At 44.0% G+C, this 14944-nt stretch overlaps 1 protein-coding gene across 1 annotated transcript in view; it reads right to left on the reverse strand.

Moving 5' to 3' along the window:
• ITPR2 (inositol 1,4,5-trisphosphate receptor type 2) overlaps positions 1-14944 on the reverse strand; it is a 1380003-nt gene that overhangs the window by 58766 nt on the left and 1306293 nt on the right. Inside the window, 1 exon segment of the mRNA XM_029597493.1 lies at positions 4973-5133. Coding sequence (XP_029453353.1) covers positions 4973-5133 — 161 coding nt within the window.

Here is a 14944-nt window from a genome sequence, read left to right on the forward strand (position 1 = left end):
CAGGTTCCCTGGCTGCTCACCGCTGCCTGCTAGGTCCGGGGTGTTCCCTGAGGAACTGGCAAGTACGCTGGGCTGGGACTGGCCCTGTCCTGGAACTCCCAGGGCCTCCTCACATTGGGCATATAGGGAGTCTGCTTCCTCGCTCTGTGTGGCTCTGAGATTGCATGCTGAGCAGAGGCCTAGAGCTGTTATGCCTGATTCTGGAGGTGCCAGCTCTGCGGAGGCATGGGCTCTCCTATGCTCCATCTTGTCTGTTATCTCTAGGCGGTGCGCTCGAGGAAGTGTACCCGCTGGCTCTAGGCCGTGCCCAAACTCGTCTCGCTCGGGGGCCAAGTCCGCACCGGGACCGAGGCTGCCTCTGTGCCGCGCCCGAGCCCTTCTCACTCGGGGGCTAGGTCCCTGCCGCGAATTGGCCACCGGACCGAGGCTCTTACCTCCGAGGGACCACGGAAATCACCTCGGGAAACTCAACTGGGGGAGGGACCAAATGGTATCACCGCAGGAGTGCGGGGCTCGTCTTCAGGTAGGATTCTTCTATGAATTTAGTCGATAGAATTTGGAAAAACGCTCAGCGAGCGTGAGGTAGCTCCAAACTGTTTTGGAGACAGAAATTACTGAGTTGCTGCACTTCCTGCGGGGTTATATGTACCCCGTGCTGACGTCAGATCCGTTTCCAACTGCTAGCACGAGCACACTATACCCATTTGTTTTGAGTCCACTGCCACACGCTAGGAAATTATTAATTTTGGTATAGAATTCACAGTGTAGTAGCCAGTCCCTTAATAGTATGATTATTATTTCTATGGTTAGCATAGCATTGCTGTTTATAATCGAATAGAGACCCTAAGATATAGTTCGATTAATAGATAGGTGCTTTAAGTCTACGTAAGGCTGCACAAAGCAATTGGAAAGGATTTCCCTCGATTGCTTAATTTAATAATAAAAAAATATATGTGTTATTTAAAGGTAATTGTGCCGTTGCACAAAATAATTAGATAGATTGTGGTTACAGTTTTGTGTAGGAATGGTGAAGTACTCAACTTTGATAAGTAATTTTTGAGAGTTGCTTACGGTTGAGATGGTGTTTTGTATACAATTCATGGAATTAAGAATTAAGAACAGCTTACTCCACTCAATCAAGATGATTGCCAATTAGAAAGACGGGTCTCGTTAACCCCACCCATTCAGGATGATTGATTTACCCTTTGGTGCCAATTTCAACATTTTAAATCGCTGTCTATGCGCGCCTTCATTTTTCAATGCAACGGAATTATTTAAAGACCTGACGCCAAGTATCCTATTCCTTACATATATTATGTTCGTCAGGAGCACATATTTTTAAATTGTTTACTTTCAAATGTAAGTATTATTATTGATGATCAGCAAATTGTCTTAAAAAATATTTCATCTCTTAGCCAGACTCCCCTGTAAGTGGTTTTTTAAAAAAATAATCTCATTAGGAAACAATTTTCTCTGCGGCTTTGTTGCAGTAGTGCACTGGTGTCCGGCATGTTTCACTCTCTGTTCAAATATTATAATTAACTATCTTTTCAAATATATTTGGCAATATTGTATACATTTCATCTGATGAATTAGTATTCAAGAAGGTTAATGCTATTGAATGATATTGTTCATTATATCGATTTTATGGCACTTTATAGCACGTTTTTATTGATTCCTTGGGACTCTTAAGTTTTATGTTGAAAGTATATTTGTGTTACACGAATCTATAAAAAATCTATCAAAAATCTTCCCTTAATAACAATTTGGTTTGTATGACTAAATGGTACTGTCAGCGCAATCTTTTTATGTTTGTGTCTCTACTTTATTGTTGTTTGTCCAATTTGATCTCAATGTTTTTTTTCCCATTTTTATGAAGAAGAACATTTAATCATATAATTGTTGCTATGATTAAAAATATTTTATATTTACCATAGATTTAAGAATAAATTGAGAGAGACCTCATCAGCAAGCTTTACACGAGTGGTCCAGGTAATAAAAATAGATTCCTTTCTTAATATAATCATGTGACTCTTCAATCCCTACTCACATATCTATGCAATTTTTATATTTTAAGGATACCGCCAGATGTTTGTTCAAACCCACATTAATCCATATGGCAGTTATATTGCCAACACAGGCATTTAATTTTTAATTTATTTTTATGTGCCTCCTGTCAACTCTATCTACATGTTTAAGCATACACACAGGTTGTTTGTCTATTTTGAATTTTTTAGTATTTATGTGATTATTATTTGCATTTTTATTTACCCTCTATATGTATTTTGTATTATCACTTTTAATTTATTTTAAACACAGAACTGCCCTCAACAGCAAAGGAACCAGTCAAGGGAGAACCAAGATCTGTGTCCCCCCAGTCAAGGCCGTGACCAACCCATCATCAAAATAGAAAGAGCCAGGCTTAGCAAAATCCAAGGAAGACAATTATCCCTGAGCGTCTGAGCAGCGCTGACACAGGTTAGAAGCCAGGTCAGGCTTAGAAGTCCTAATATGATAGGCAACGCAAATAGGAAGACGCTTAGGCTTCTTGCTTACTGGCATTATAGTGGTGGTAAACAAGTGTCTGAATGGCTCATGCTTAAAAGGGGAATGCACACAAAAAATAAGCGCCTAGAACAAAGAGTGGCAAGGTGCATGCACAGGGGCGGATTTTAAAAGTTACGTGCGTAATATAGGCGGATAACCCTTTAAAACCCCTCCTGTGCGCGCCGAGCCTATTTTGCATAGGCCCGGCGATGCGCGCAAGCCCTGGGACGCGCATATGTTCCGGGGCTTGAAAAAGGGGGCGGGGCGCGGGCAGGGCGGGGCTGGAGCCTCCAGGCACAGCGGCATTTTGCCGCTGTGCCTGGGATTGCGGGCCGGCCATTGGCCGGTGCACACAACCTATGCCTGCCCAGAGGCAGGCTATATAATCATGCAGAGGGACTCGGCAATATATAATGCCAAAAGTTTATTATACACACAATTTTTCTTCAATATAATTTACATTCTTTTTATACAAGTCCCGCTATGTGTCTCAATAACCTCCCTACCATAAAAACAATCCCAGAGGCAGGCGCAACTTCTAAGTTAAAGGTAAGGGGGGGTTTAGGTAGGGTTGGGGGGCGGGTTAGGTAGGGGAAGGGAGGGGAAGGTGGGGGCGGAGGAAACGGAAGAAGCCTGTGCGGCTCGGCGCGCACAAGGTGCAAACGTTTGCACCCCCTTATGCGCGCCGACCCCGGATTTTATAACATGCGTACGGCTGCGCGCTCATATTATAAAATCGGGTGTAGATTTGTGCGCGTCGGGTTGTGCGCACAAATCTACACCCGCGCCTAAATCTTAAAATCCGGCCCACAAATTGTGAGCCATGTTAAGTGCAGGAACAGTGAAAAGTTTTGTGTGCATAGAATGCCCGCCCATTGCGTACCCTGACGGCCTGTAGAGGGCAACAGAACAGGCACAGGAGAGTATGAAACTGGCCACTGCAGTCTACTATGCGGCATGCAGGAAAAAAGCCTAAGTGAGGGGCCACTCAACCCACCAGGCTGCTCATCCCCAACCCCAACAGAAGTGGGTACGAACATCGATACAGTGCGCCGAGCACGGAGACTGGAGGAAGTCCTGAAACCCCTCTAACTGTCTCCGATTCAAGATAAAACTCTTCTTTTTTTAAAATCTTACCTGAGCTCAGCGTTTACCGGCTGAGTACAGAGACGGTCTCTGGCTGGAGGGGGAGAGGGGGAGAGGCCAAGTGCCATAACTGCCACACACCTGCTGCCTTTCAGCTGAACTAGCACCTAAGTCCATGCCAGGAAACCCAGCTACTGGTCCAAGGCACACCTCTGAGGGACCACGGAAATCACCTCAAGCATTTTCAACTTGGGGAGGGACCTTTAGGTATCACCACAGGAGAGCGGGGCTTTCTTTTCCTGAATTTAGAATTTCACATTTCTCCTTCCAAAAAGTTTGAAGCAGTTCCCATAGGGAAATGCACACACAGCATCTGTTGGAGATGGAGAAAACTGCAGGCTTGGGTCACTGCAGGCCTATATATACTGTAACATCAGCTTGCTCAATCTCTATCTGCTGGCAGGGGAACATAAACCCACTGGTCCTGAGTCCATCTGTCTACACGCTAGGAAACATCTCTTTATTAGAAAGATATAACAATACAAAAATTCAAATGCCATTTGAAAACAATAAAACATGTAAAAGAATCTGGGGAAAGGAGCTGTGTTGTACATAAAGGAAGGGGCTGATAGGGAGGTAAACTAAGAGAAAGGGTTGTGAGAAGAGAGGGGATCCTAGTGGAAAGAAGAGGCAGAAAAGGATGGAAGTGGCAGGAAGAGATGAGAAAAGATAATGAACTGTTGCTTATTTATATTTCCATAAAGCTGCAATCAAGCAGTAATATAAACACAAGACTCACCCTTGCATACAAACATACCTAATCCCTAACGGAAGGTATACAAAGCTATCATAAGATGACATCTATTTAGCCAAATTAAGTGTAAACTTTTCCCAAGCCAGGGCATAGTCTTTTCTTAGATGCTTATGAAGCATTTTTGCATCAAGTTCCAACGCCTTTCCATTCTGACATACTTATTATCCACAAAGAGAGATGGAGGTTCCTCCTTAATCCAATATTGTAAGATGACATTTTACCAATAGTAAAGCTTTTTGGGCAAATTGTAAGAATCCTTTAGCAAGGAATCTGCCCAAGTAGTATCTCCCAACAAAAGAGCCTCTCCCAAAAATGGTGGTTTAACATGTGTCACTTTCTGTAAAGTCCTTAGCAGTACATCCAAGAATTCATATAAGAAAACACACAACATGAAATTGTGGTTCCTCTTTCAAACACAACCACGGAACTTTGGAATTCATATTGTACAGTGCAGTATGCACAGAAAAAAAAACAGTATTTTGAATAAGCATATCAAATAAAACCAAGTGAATAAATACCACTTACTGCAATCATTTGAGCCACATAACTTTCAGGTCCAGTGTATTCAGTTGGGTCTTTAACTTTGACCAAAACTATAAAGTACAAGTAGTGCCACATGCTGTGTTCACACTTGATGTGCTCCTCAAAAGAAACCGTCTTATTATCAAACTTATCTCTTTCAAGACCTGTAAGACAAGAGAATCCCTGCTTTCTTAATGGTTTGAACCAAAGTAAAACATATTGTGAACTGGTTATTTAAGAGATTGAACATACAAGCCAATCAAAGCAAAGGCCATTTCTTGATTTGCAGATCTGGTACAGCCTATGTATGTTTTTGTCTGATATTCAGAAATAAAAGGAGTAGAAATTACAGTTATAGCGTAGCAGACTTCATTGTTGCTCTATCTATATTCAGGTTTTCTGGAGTGAAAATGGAGATGACTAGGTTCAGAATAGTACTGGTCAGAATTAAAGGGGACTCCCCCCATAACAATAATCCATCAAGTCTGTCTCCACTCTTAAAAAGCACTCAAAATGCAAGAAGCAGATGGGATATGGTGGGTTCAGGTATGGTAAGGACTGTGAATCACAGACACACCCGCAAACAATTCAGCTCCACAACTCCTTTATTCTGTTGGCAATAAATGAAAGCCTCACAGAGCAATCCGATATGGAGGCAGAGCTGGTAATAGAGACCCACCATAAAGAAAAACTCAAGTGTACTGTAAGAGGATTGCAGAAGAGAAGTAAACTCCTTGGTAGAGGGCTCTGTCATCAGAGGAACAGATCTGGGGTCAGTTTATTTTCAAAAAGGTGGTTTATAAATACTAATAAATAAACAAACATCAAATTCCTACTGGGATATAAACTGCAATCTTATAAGGACATTCATCAACGTGACATTATCAATAGCCGGCCCATCTCTGTGGAACACACTCCCTGAACAACTCAGACTGGAGACGTCCACCCAGTCCTTCAAAAAAAAAATCTAAAAACCTGGCTATTCCAAAAAGCCTTTCAGCCCTCAAACCTAACTCCCCCCTCCTCATACCCACCCCAACCTCACAACAAAGAGAAACGTCACAATCCCAATTAAGCTCTAGACATGCTTGCATACCTCAATATGCCCCACCCTGCCTCCCATGTACAGACTTCCCCCCTCTGTAAATAACTAGAGATGCCTACATCCCTATGTAACCATAGTTATTGACCTGCTGAGCTGTTGAATCAAATCGCCCTGTTAAGCCATTTGAATCAATTCCGTTTCAATGATCACCACTGCTAAAAAGTAACTGTTGACTTGCAAAATATGGGGTAGATTTTCAGAGCGTTAAGCGCGTAACCCCTGAAAACCTACCCCAAACCCCCCTGTGCGCGACGAGCCTATCTTGCATAGGCTTCCGGGGCGCGCAAAGCCCCGGGACGCGTGTAAGTCCCGGGGCTTTCCTGGGGGGGGCGTGTCGGCGGGTGTGTTGCGACCGGCACGTCATCGGGGGGGGTGTGTTGGGGGGCGTGGTGCGGCCGGCGCGTCATCCGAGGGCGGGGCCGTGGGTCCAGCACGGGGGCGTTCCGGGGGCGTGGCCGCAGCTCCGGACCGGAACATGGCGCACCGGCAGCCAGCCCGGCGTAACTTTCGCGACAAAGGTAGGGGGGGGTGTAGATAGGGCCGGGGGGGGGGGGTTTAGGTAGGGGAAGGGAGGGGAAGGTGGGGGGAGGCCAGAGGGAACGGAGGCAGGCTGTGCGGCTCGGCGCGCGCAGGCTGCCAATTTTGGGCAGCCTTGCGCACGTCGACCCCAGATTTTAATGGATATGCCCGGCTACGCGCGTATCTATTGAAATCCCGCGTACTCTTGTTCGCGCCTGGTGCGCAAACAAAAGTACGCATGTGCGCAACTTTATAAAATCTACCCCTATAATTGTACTAACTGTTGAACAGTTTGAATCAATTCCGTTTCAATGTTCACCACTGCTAAAATGTAATTATACTAACTGTTGATTTGCTAAACGTAATTGTACTAACTGTTGATTTGTCTCCTCCATGTAAAATAGTAAGACACGCTCATCCTACTATTTCTCCACGCCAACATGTAAACCGATGTGATGTACCCCAACGAATGTCGGTATACAAAAGCAAATAAATAAATAAATCAAAGTATGAAAGAGTCTGAACGTGCACATGATAATTAGCATAATGCAAGCTAGCATGCACATTCTAATTTTAGAATGCATGTGGGAGGGGTTAATGCAAATGAAGGTGTCCTACCACATTCCACAATAGATTAACACACAGTAATGTGGGATTTAATGTCAGAAATAACTACACTTTTTTTTTTTTTGTGGTACTAGGGGAAAAAACTTTTTATCATGTGTCTGGAGTCATTATCATGGATTGTGGCTATTATCACGTACAATAAAAAGAGGTATTCTATCAGATATACCTACCAGGCCCTCCTGGGCCAATAAAAACACCTGTTCTTACCTGTCTTCCTAAACCCAATTGTTTGTGGCAAGTTTACTTGTTGGGGGATTCTGGATGCTTCAGGAGGCTTGCTGTAGATAACAAGAGGAACAACAACAACCACAAGAACAGACAAGGAAAGTTCTAACCCCTCCTAGGGAAGTCCCTGCACTGGAGCCTGTGCCACTAGCCACGCAGGGAAAGGGTCTTGGGCTACAGCAGCGCTTGGTACGCAGGTGGAGGAGATTCAGGTAGCACATCTTTCCTCCATGAGCCTCATTGCTGGGCATGCCAGAGGATTATGTGGTTAGCAGCTATAAGCTCAACTCTTGGGCAATCCTGGATTTATATGAAGAAATCAGAAAAGATCTGGATCCGGTCTTGGAAAGGTACCACACTGTGCTGGGCCTCACCAAACTATTGGCCATCCTGCATTTCATGGTAAGCGGCTCCTTCCAAAAGACAGTATGGGTCGTGGGAGGAATGTCCCAAACCACTTTTTCCCGCTGTCTGGACCAAGTTAAAACAGCTGTACCTGACTGAATGAATTGCTACATAGCATTTCTTCAGGACAGGCAGGACTTGATAGAATTGAAGAGAGGCTTTTATGGCACTGCTAACTTTCCCAATGTTCTGGGAGCTATCGACTGCACTCACATAGCTGTCATCCCATCCGGTGACAGGGAGGAGATCGTTTGCAACAGAAAGCTCTTCCACTTCATCAACAAGCAAGTGGTCTGTGACACTCAAATGCACATCCTTGATGTGGTGGCCAGGTACCCAGAAGCCATGCATGATTCTTTATACTTAGGAAATCGGGCTTGAATGAAAATTTTGAGAATGACCTCTACAATGACGGCTGGTTTGTAGGTAAGAGAGATGCTTCTTTCTCTATTTTATCTCTGGCTATGTGTTTACAGCAAATGGCATGTACATGCGGGGGGGGGGGGGGGGGCGCAGTAGGGGATGTAACAGTATCGCTGAAAAGAGACGTGGCTTGTTAAGTTAGGTCTGCACACCATTGCGTCAAGGACTGGATTTCTCTCCCCATGCTCCATAGGCTAGCTAATCTTCTGAGGCCAAACAATTTACTTGCCATAAAGCTTGGTGTGTGAACAGCCACTAAACACTTTCAGGTCGATACTGTAAGACCGCGGGAGAGCGGACGAACGCCCGCTCTCCTGGCGCGCGCACCGGCCCCTCGCCGGTGCGGGCGATTCAGTATTTAAATGAGGTGACGCAGGAAAAACGGGGAAAAGGAGGCGCTAGGGACACTAGCGCGTCCCTAGCGCCTCCTTTTGGCCTGGAGCGGCGGCTGTCAGCGGGTTTGACAGCCGACGCTCAATTTTGCCGGCGTCGGTTCTCAAGCCCGCTGACAGCCACGGGCTCGGAAACCGGACGCCGGCAAAATTGAGCGTCCGGTTTTCGGCCCGACAGCCGCGGGCCGAATTCAAATTTTTTTTTTTTACTTTTTTTTACTTTTGGGGACCTCCGACTTAATATCGCCATGATATTAAGTCGGAGGGTGCACAGAAAAGCAGTTTTTACTGCTTTTCTGTGCACTTTCCTGGCGCTGGAAGAAATTAGCGCCGACCTTTGGGTCGGCGCTAATTTCTTAGAGTAAAATGTGCGGCTTGGCTGCACATTTTACTTACTGAATCGCGCGCGCATACCTAATAGGGCCGTCAACATGCATTTGCATGTTGAGGGCGCTATTAGGTGCCGCGGGTGGGCCGCGTGTTTTCCTCCCCTTACTGAATAAGGGGTAAGGGAAAACACGCGTCCAGAGCAGGCTGACAGTGCGCTCCGACGGAGCACACTTTACTGTATCGACCTGTTTCTCAGGTTCACTGTAAAAAGAGGCCTTTTCCAATCCTCCCATTTAGACCAGTTGAAATCTCACAGGTAAATCACAACCTTTAAGTGTCCACACTGCTGGTACCTGTAGATCAGGTGTGGGCTGTTAGTGATGGGTCAGCCAGGTTGTCAGGCATAGTTTGTCTTGCCCATCACAAAGGTAAACCAAAAGCAGCAGCCGGTGCATTTTAGGGCCTATCATATTCCCTGTGTCAGTGATGAAAATTTTGTATCTCTGAAGAATATATGGCAGAGCAACCAGGGACTTCCACATTCAGACCATGAGGTAAAGGTTTTTCTGGTGGATAGGTATGGCACATCTGATACTGCTTTAGGGTTTGATGATGGCTACAAATGAGTAGCCTTAGCTTGGATGTGAGGGGCTGTCATACATTTGGTGGAAATTTCAAATACAGTTTATTAGTCAGGAAGATGTGACCTAGATTCAACTATACTGGTCATATGGAGTTCCAGAAAAAGGTGGCACGTACTTAGGGTAAAGAAATAGGCTTTTAAGGCTGAGGCTAAGCTACAGGCTAGCTTCTACTGTCTTATAACATGCTGTACTCTAGCAGCCACATCTTAAAGTGATTGTGGTGTGATTGATGCCCCCATTCTGTCTTTGCTGCAGGAGATTCAGTATACAGTTGCAGGACTTCGCTTCTCAACCCTATTGCTAATTCCCCACATGCTGGTGGAGACGAGAAACAATGAAGCCTTATGTTCTACCAGCTGTTTCATAGAACATACCTTTGGAGTTTTCAAAAGTAGATTTTGCTGTTTGGATAAAACAGATGGAGCTTTAATGTATGCCCCACCCAAAGTGCGAATTCTGATACTTCTCTGCTGTTTATTCCATAATCTCACTCTACTCCATGGGATACCAATGGAGATACTCCCATATCTACCGCTGGATCCCCCATGTGCACCCGCAGAAGCCAAGGATACCAAACTGAGCAGCAGCCAGCTTCGGCAAAGCCTCATAGAAAACTACTTTGCCTGTTATGCCTCAACTACCCTTTCCCCTTCCATGGAAGGGAGGCCAGTAGAGTGTTTGTAGCTGCTCTCTTCTTTATCATCTTTCTTTCACTTAGTGCTCCTCTGTGTATAACAGAAAAAATGTATGCCTATTTAGGCTTCATCTAGTCAAAGGAGCAGTAGACTGTACTTGACAAATTGTAGTCAAATTAAAGATAACACCAAATACATGTGGCTGGTCTAATGTTTTCTGACTGATAATGAGTCTAAAAAAGGCATGGGTCTCAAGAGACTTCGTGTAGGACTGCCAACACAGTGTACACAGCTTGGCCTAGCTTGTGGTATTTGGCTTGGCGGGCCTCCCCCTAGGACACTGTCCTAGCCCTCACATGTGGGTGAGATAGTGGCATAGGTGTGATGGGACTCCTGCTGGGCTTTGAACATGGAAAGCAACAGCTCTAGAAATCCTATAAATCACAAGTAGCTCAGAAGCTTAAAGGCACAGCCTAAAGCTACAAGTAGACAGTTAAGAACATAAGAACATAAGAAATTGCCATACTGGGTCAGACCAACAGTTCATCAAGCCCAGCATCCTGTTTCCCTAAGTCAACATGATTAACAGCAGTTAATGGACGTCTCCTCCAAGAACTTATCTAAACCTTTTTTAAACCCAGCTACACTAACCGCATTAACCACATCCTCTGGCAACAAATTCTAGGGCCTAATTGTGCATTGAGTGAAAAAGAATTTTCACTCAACGGAGGGGGAATAGCCTAGTGGTTAGAGCAGTGGACTATGAACCAGGAGACCAGGGTTTGAGTCCTGCCGTCGCTCCTTGTGACCTTGGGCAAGTCACTTTACCCTCCATTGCCTCAGGTACAAACTTAGATTGTAAGCCCTCTAGGGATAGGGAAATACCTACAGTACCTGAATGTAAACCGGTGTGATATCTCAGATCAAATGTCGGTATAAAAAATAAATAAATAAATACAATTAGTTTTAAATTTACTACTTGCTAACTTCATGGAGTGCCCCCTAGTCCTTTTACTATCCAGAAGAGAAAATAAATGATTCACATTTACCCGTTTTAGACCTCATGATTTTAAATATCATATCCCCCTCAGCCGTCTCTTCTCCAAGCTGAACAACCCTAACCTCTTCAGCCTTTCCTCATAGGGGAGCTGTTCCATCCCCTTTATCACTTTAGTCTTCCTTCTCTGTAACTTCTCCAGTGCAACTATATCTTTTTTGAGATGCGGCGGCCAGAACTGTACACAGTACTCAAGATGCGGTCAAACCATGGAGCGATACAGAGGCATTATCACCATTTCCATTTTATTTACCATTCTCTTCCTAATAATTCCTAACATTGTTTGCTTTTTTGAATTCCGCAGCACACTGAGCCGCAGATTTCAATCATTATCCACTGTGACACCTAGATCTTTTTCCTGGGTGGCAGCTTCTAATATGGAACCTAACAGCATGAGTTATTTTTCCCTACATGCATCATTGTGCACTTGTCCACATTAAATTTCATCTGCCATTTGGATGCCCACTCTTCCAATCTCTCAAGGTCCTCCTGCAATTTATCATAATTCGCTTGTGATTTAACAACTCTAAATAATTTTGTATCATCTGCAAATTTGATTTCCTCACTCATCGCATTCCTTTCCAGATCATTTATATTGAAAAGCCAAGTACAGATTCCTGAGGTACACCACTGTTTACTCTTTTCCATTGAGAAAACTGATTATTTAATCCTGCTGTGTTTCCTGTCTTTTAACCAGTTTGTAATCCATGAAACCACATCACCTCCTATCCCATGACTTTTTAGTTTTCTTAGAAGCCTCTCATGGGAGACTTTGTCAAATGCCTTCTGACAATCCAAATAAAGCTAAACCAGTAGATGTAGTGTAACTGCAAGTTTAATAACCCCTTCAAAAAAATGAAGCAGATTTGTGAGGCAAGACGTCCGTTGGGCAAAGCCATGCTGACTGGGTTCCATTAAACCATGTCTTTCTATATGCTCTGTGATTTTGATCTTTAAAATAGTTTCCACTATTTTTCCTGGCACTGAAGACAGGCTTACTGGTCTATAGATTCCTGGATCACCCCTGGAGCCCTTTTTAAATATTGGGATTACATTGGCCACTAGGGATGTGAATCGTTTTTTGACGATTTAAAATATCGTCCGATATATTTTAAATCGTCAAAAATCGTTAGAGGCGCGATACAATAGGAATTCCCCCGATTTATCGTCAAAAATCGTAAATCGGGGGAAGGGGGAGGGCGGGAAAACCAGTACACTAAAACAACCCTAAAACCCACCCCGACCCTTTAAAATAAATCCCCCACCCTCCCGAACCCCCCCCAAATGTCTTAAATTACCTGGGGTCCAGTGGGGGGGTCCCGGTGTGATCTTCCACTCTCGGGCCACGGGTGCATTATTAGAAATGGCGCCGGCGCTACCTTTGCCCTGGCCCGAGAGTGGAAGATCACACCGGGACCCCCCCACTGGACCCCAGGTAATTTAAGACATTTTGGGGGGGGGGTTCGGGAGGGTGGGGGATTTATTTTAAAGGGTTGGGGTGGGTTTTAGGGTTGTTTTAGTGTGCCGGTTTTCCCGCCCTCCCCCAATTTACACGATTTAAAAAAAAACAAAACCGTGACGATCCGATTCCCTCCCCCCCCAGCCAAAATCGATCGTTAAGACGATCGATCACACGATTCACATCTCTATTGGCCACCCTTTAGTCTTCAGGTACAATGGATGATTTTAATGATAGGTTACAAATTTAAACTAATAGATCTGACATTTAATTTTTAGTTCCTTCAGAACCCAGGGGTGCATACCATTAAGGTCTAGGTGATTTGCTACTCTTTAGTTTGTCAGTCTGGCCTACTATATGTTCCAGGTTCACAGTGATTTGGTTCAGTTTATCTGACTCTTCACCCTTGAAAACCATCTCTGGAATGGTATCTCCCCAACATCCTCTTTAGTAAACACAGAAGCAAAGAATTAATTTACTCTTTCTGAAATGGTCTTATCTTCCCTAAGCGCCCCTTGAATCCCTCAGTCATCTAACAATCCAAGTGACTCCCTCACTGGTTTCTTGCTTCAGATATATTGCCTCTATGGTCAATTTCATTTTAAATTTTCTCTAGCCTGCCTTATTAATGTTTTACACTTAACTTGACAATGCTTACACTTTTTCCTGTTTTGTTCAGATGGATCCTTCTTCAGCCTGCCTTATTAATGTTTTACACTTAACTTGACAATGCTTACACTTTTTCCTGTTTTGTTCAGATGGATCCTTCTTCCAATTTCTGAAGGATTTCTTTTTTTTTTGGCTAAAATAGACTCTTTCACCTCACCTTTTAACCATGCCAATAATTGTTTTGCGCTCCTTCCACCTTTGGAATACATCTGGACTACACTTCCAAGATTGTATTTATAAACAATGTCCATGCCTGTTGTATGCTTTTAAACTTGCAGCTGCACCTTTCAGTTTTTTTCCAAGTATTTTCCTCATTTTATCAAAGTTTCTCTTTTGAAAATTTAGTGTTAGAGCTATGTATTTACATTTTGTACCCCTTCCATTCATTAGTTCAAATTTGATCATGTTATGATCACTGTTGCCAAATGGCCCCACCACCATTACCTCTCTCACCAAATCGTGTGTTCCACTAAGAATTACATCTAAAACAGCTCCCTCTCTCATTGGTTCCTGAAGCAATTGCTCCATGAAGCAGTCATTTATTCCATTCAGGAATTTTATGTCTCTAGCATGTCCTGATGTTACATTTACCCAGTCAATACTGGGGTAATTGAGGTCTCCCATTATTACTGCACCCTGATATGGCACTGTCACTTTGGTTATCTTCCTTCCACCAGGTCTCTGAGATGCCAATTATGTCTATCTCATCATTCACTGCTGTACACTATAACTCACTCATCTTACTCCTTAGATTTCTGGCATTGCAAACAGACATTTCAAAGTGCATTTTTTGTTTGTATTAACAACCTGCTTTTCAGTTGATAGGGATAATTTCGAATTCATTATCTGAGGTGATTGTTTACTTATAGGCACATGGACTACTTTTGCTTTTATTGGAACCTCTCTGTTGGGATGCCCTAACTCTCCTGTTTCATTAGTATCCTTCAAAGATACATTCTTCCAAACCATGCACTGCTGAGTGAATGTCTGCTTTCCCCCTTGTTCTAGTTTAAAAGCTGCTCTATCCCTTTTAAATAGTGCCAACAGTTAAGGTGGAGCCTTTCCTTTTGGAAAAGTCTCCCCCTTCCGCAAAGGTTGTCCAGTTCCTTACAAAACTGAATCCCTCTTCCCTACACCATCATCTCATCCGCATATTGAGACTCTAGAGCTCTGCCTGCCTTTGGGGACCTGAATGTGGGAGAATTTCAGAGAATGCCACCCTGGAGGTTCTGGATTTCAGCTTTCTACCTAAAATCCTAAATTTGGCTTCCAGGACTTCCCTCCTACATTTTCCTATGTCGTTGGTGCCCACATGTACCACGATAGACAGTGCTGGGGAGGAGCCAGCTATCTAGGAGATCCACCAACTTCGCACCAGGCAGGCAAGTTACCAGGTGGCTCTCACATCCAGCCATCCAGCTATGTACATTTCTAATAATCAATTCATGAACTATGATGGCCGACCTAGATCTTCGCTCCTGGGCA

The sequence above is a fragment of the Rhinatrema bivittatum genome, chromosome 4 (genome assembly GCF_901001135.1).
Source record: "Rhinatrema bivittatum chromosome 4, aRhiBiv1.1, whole genome shotgun sequence".
In the NCBI taxonomy this organism is placed as follows: domain Eukaryota; kingdom Metazoa; phylum Chordata; class Amphibia; order Gymnophiona; family Rhinatrematidae; genus Rhinatrema; species Rhinatrema bivittatum.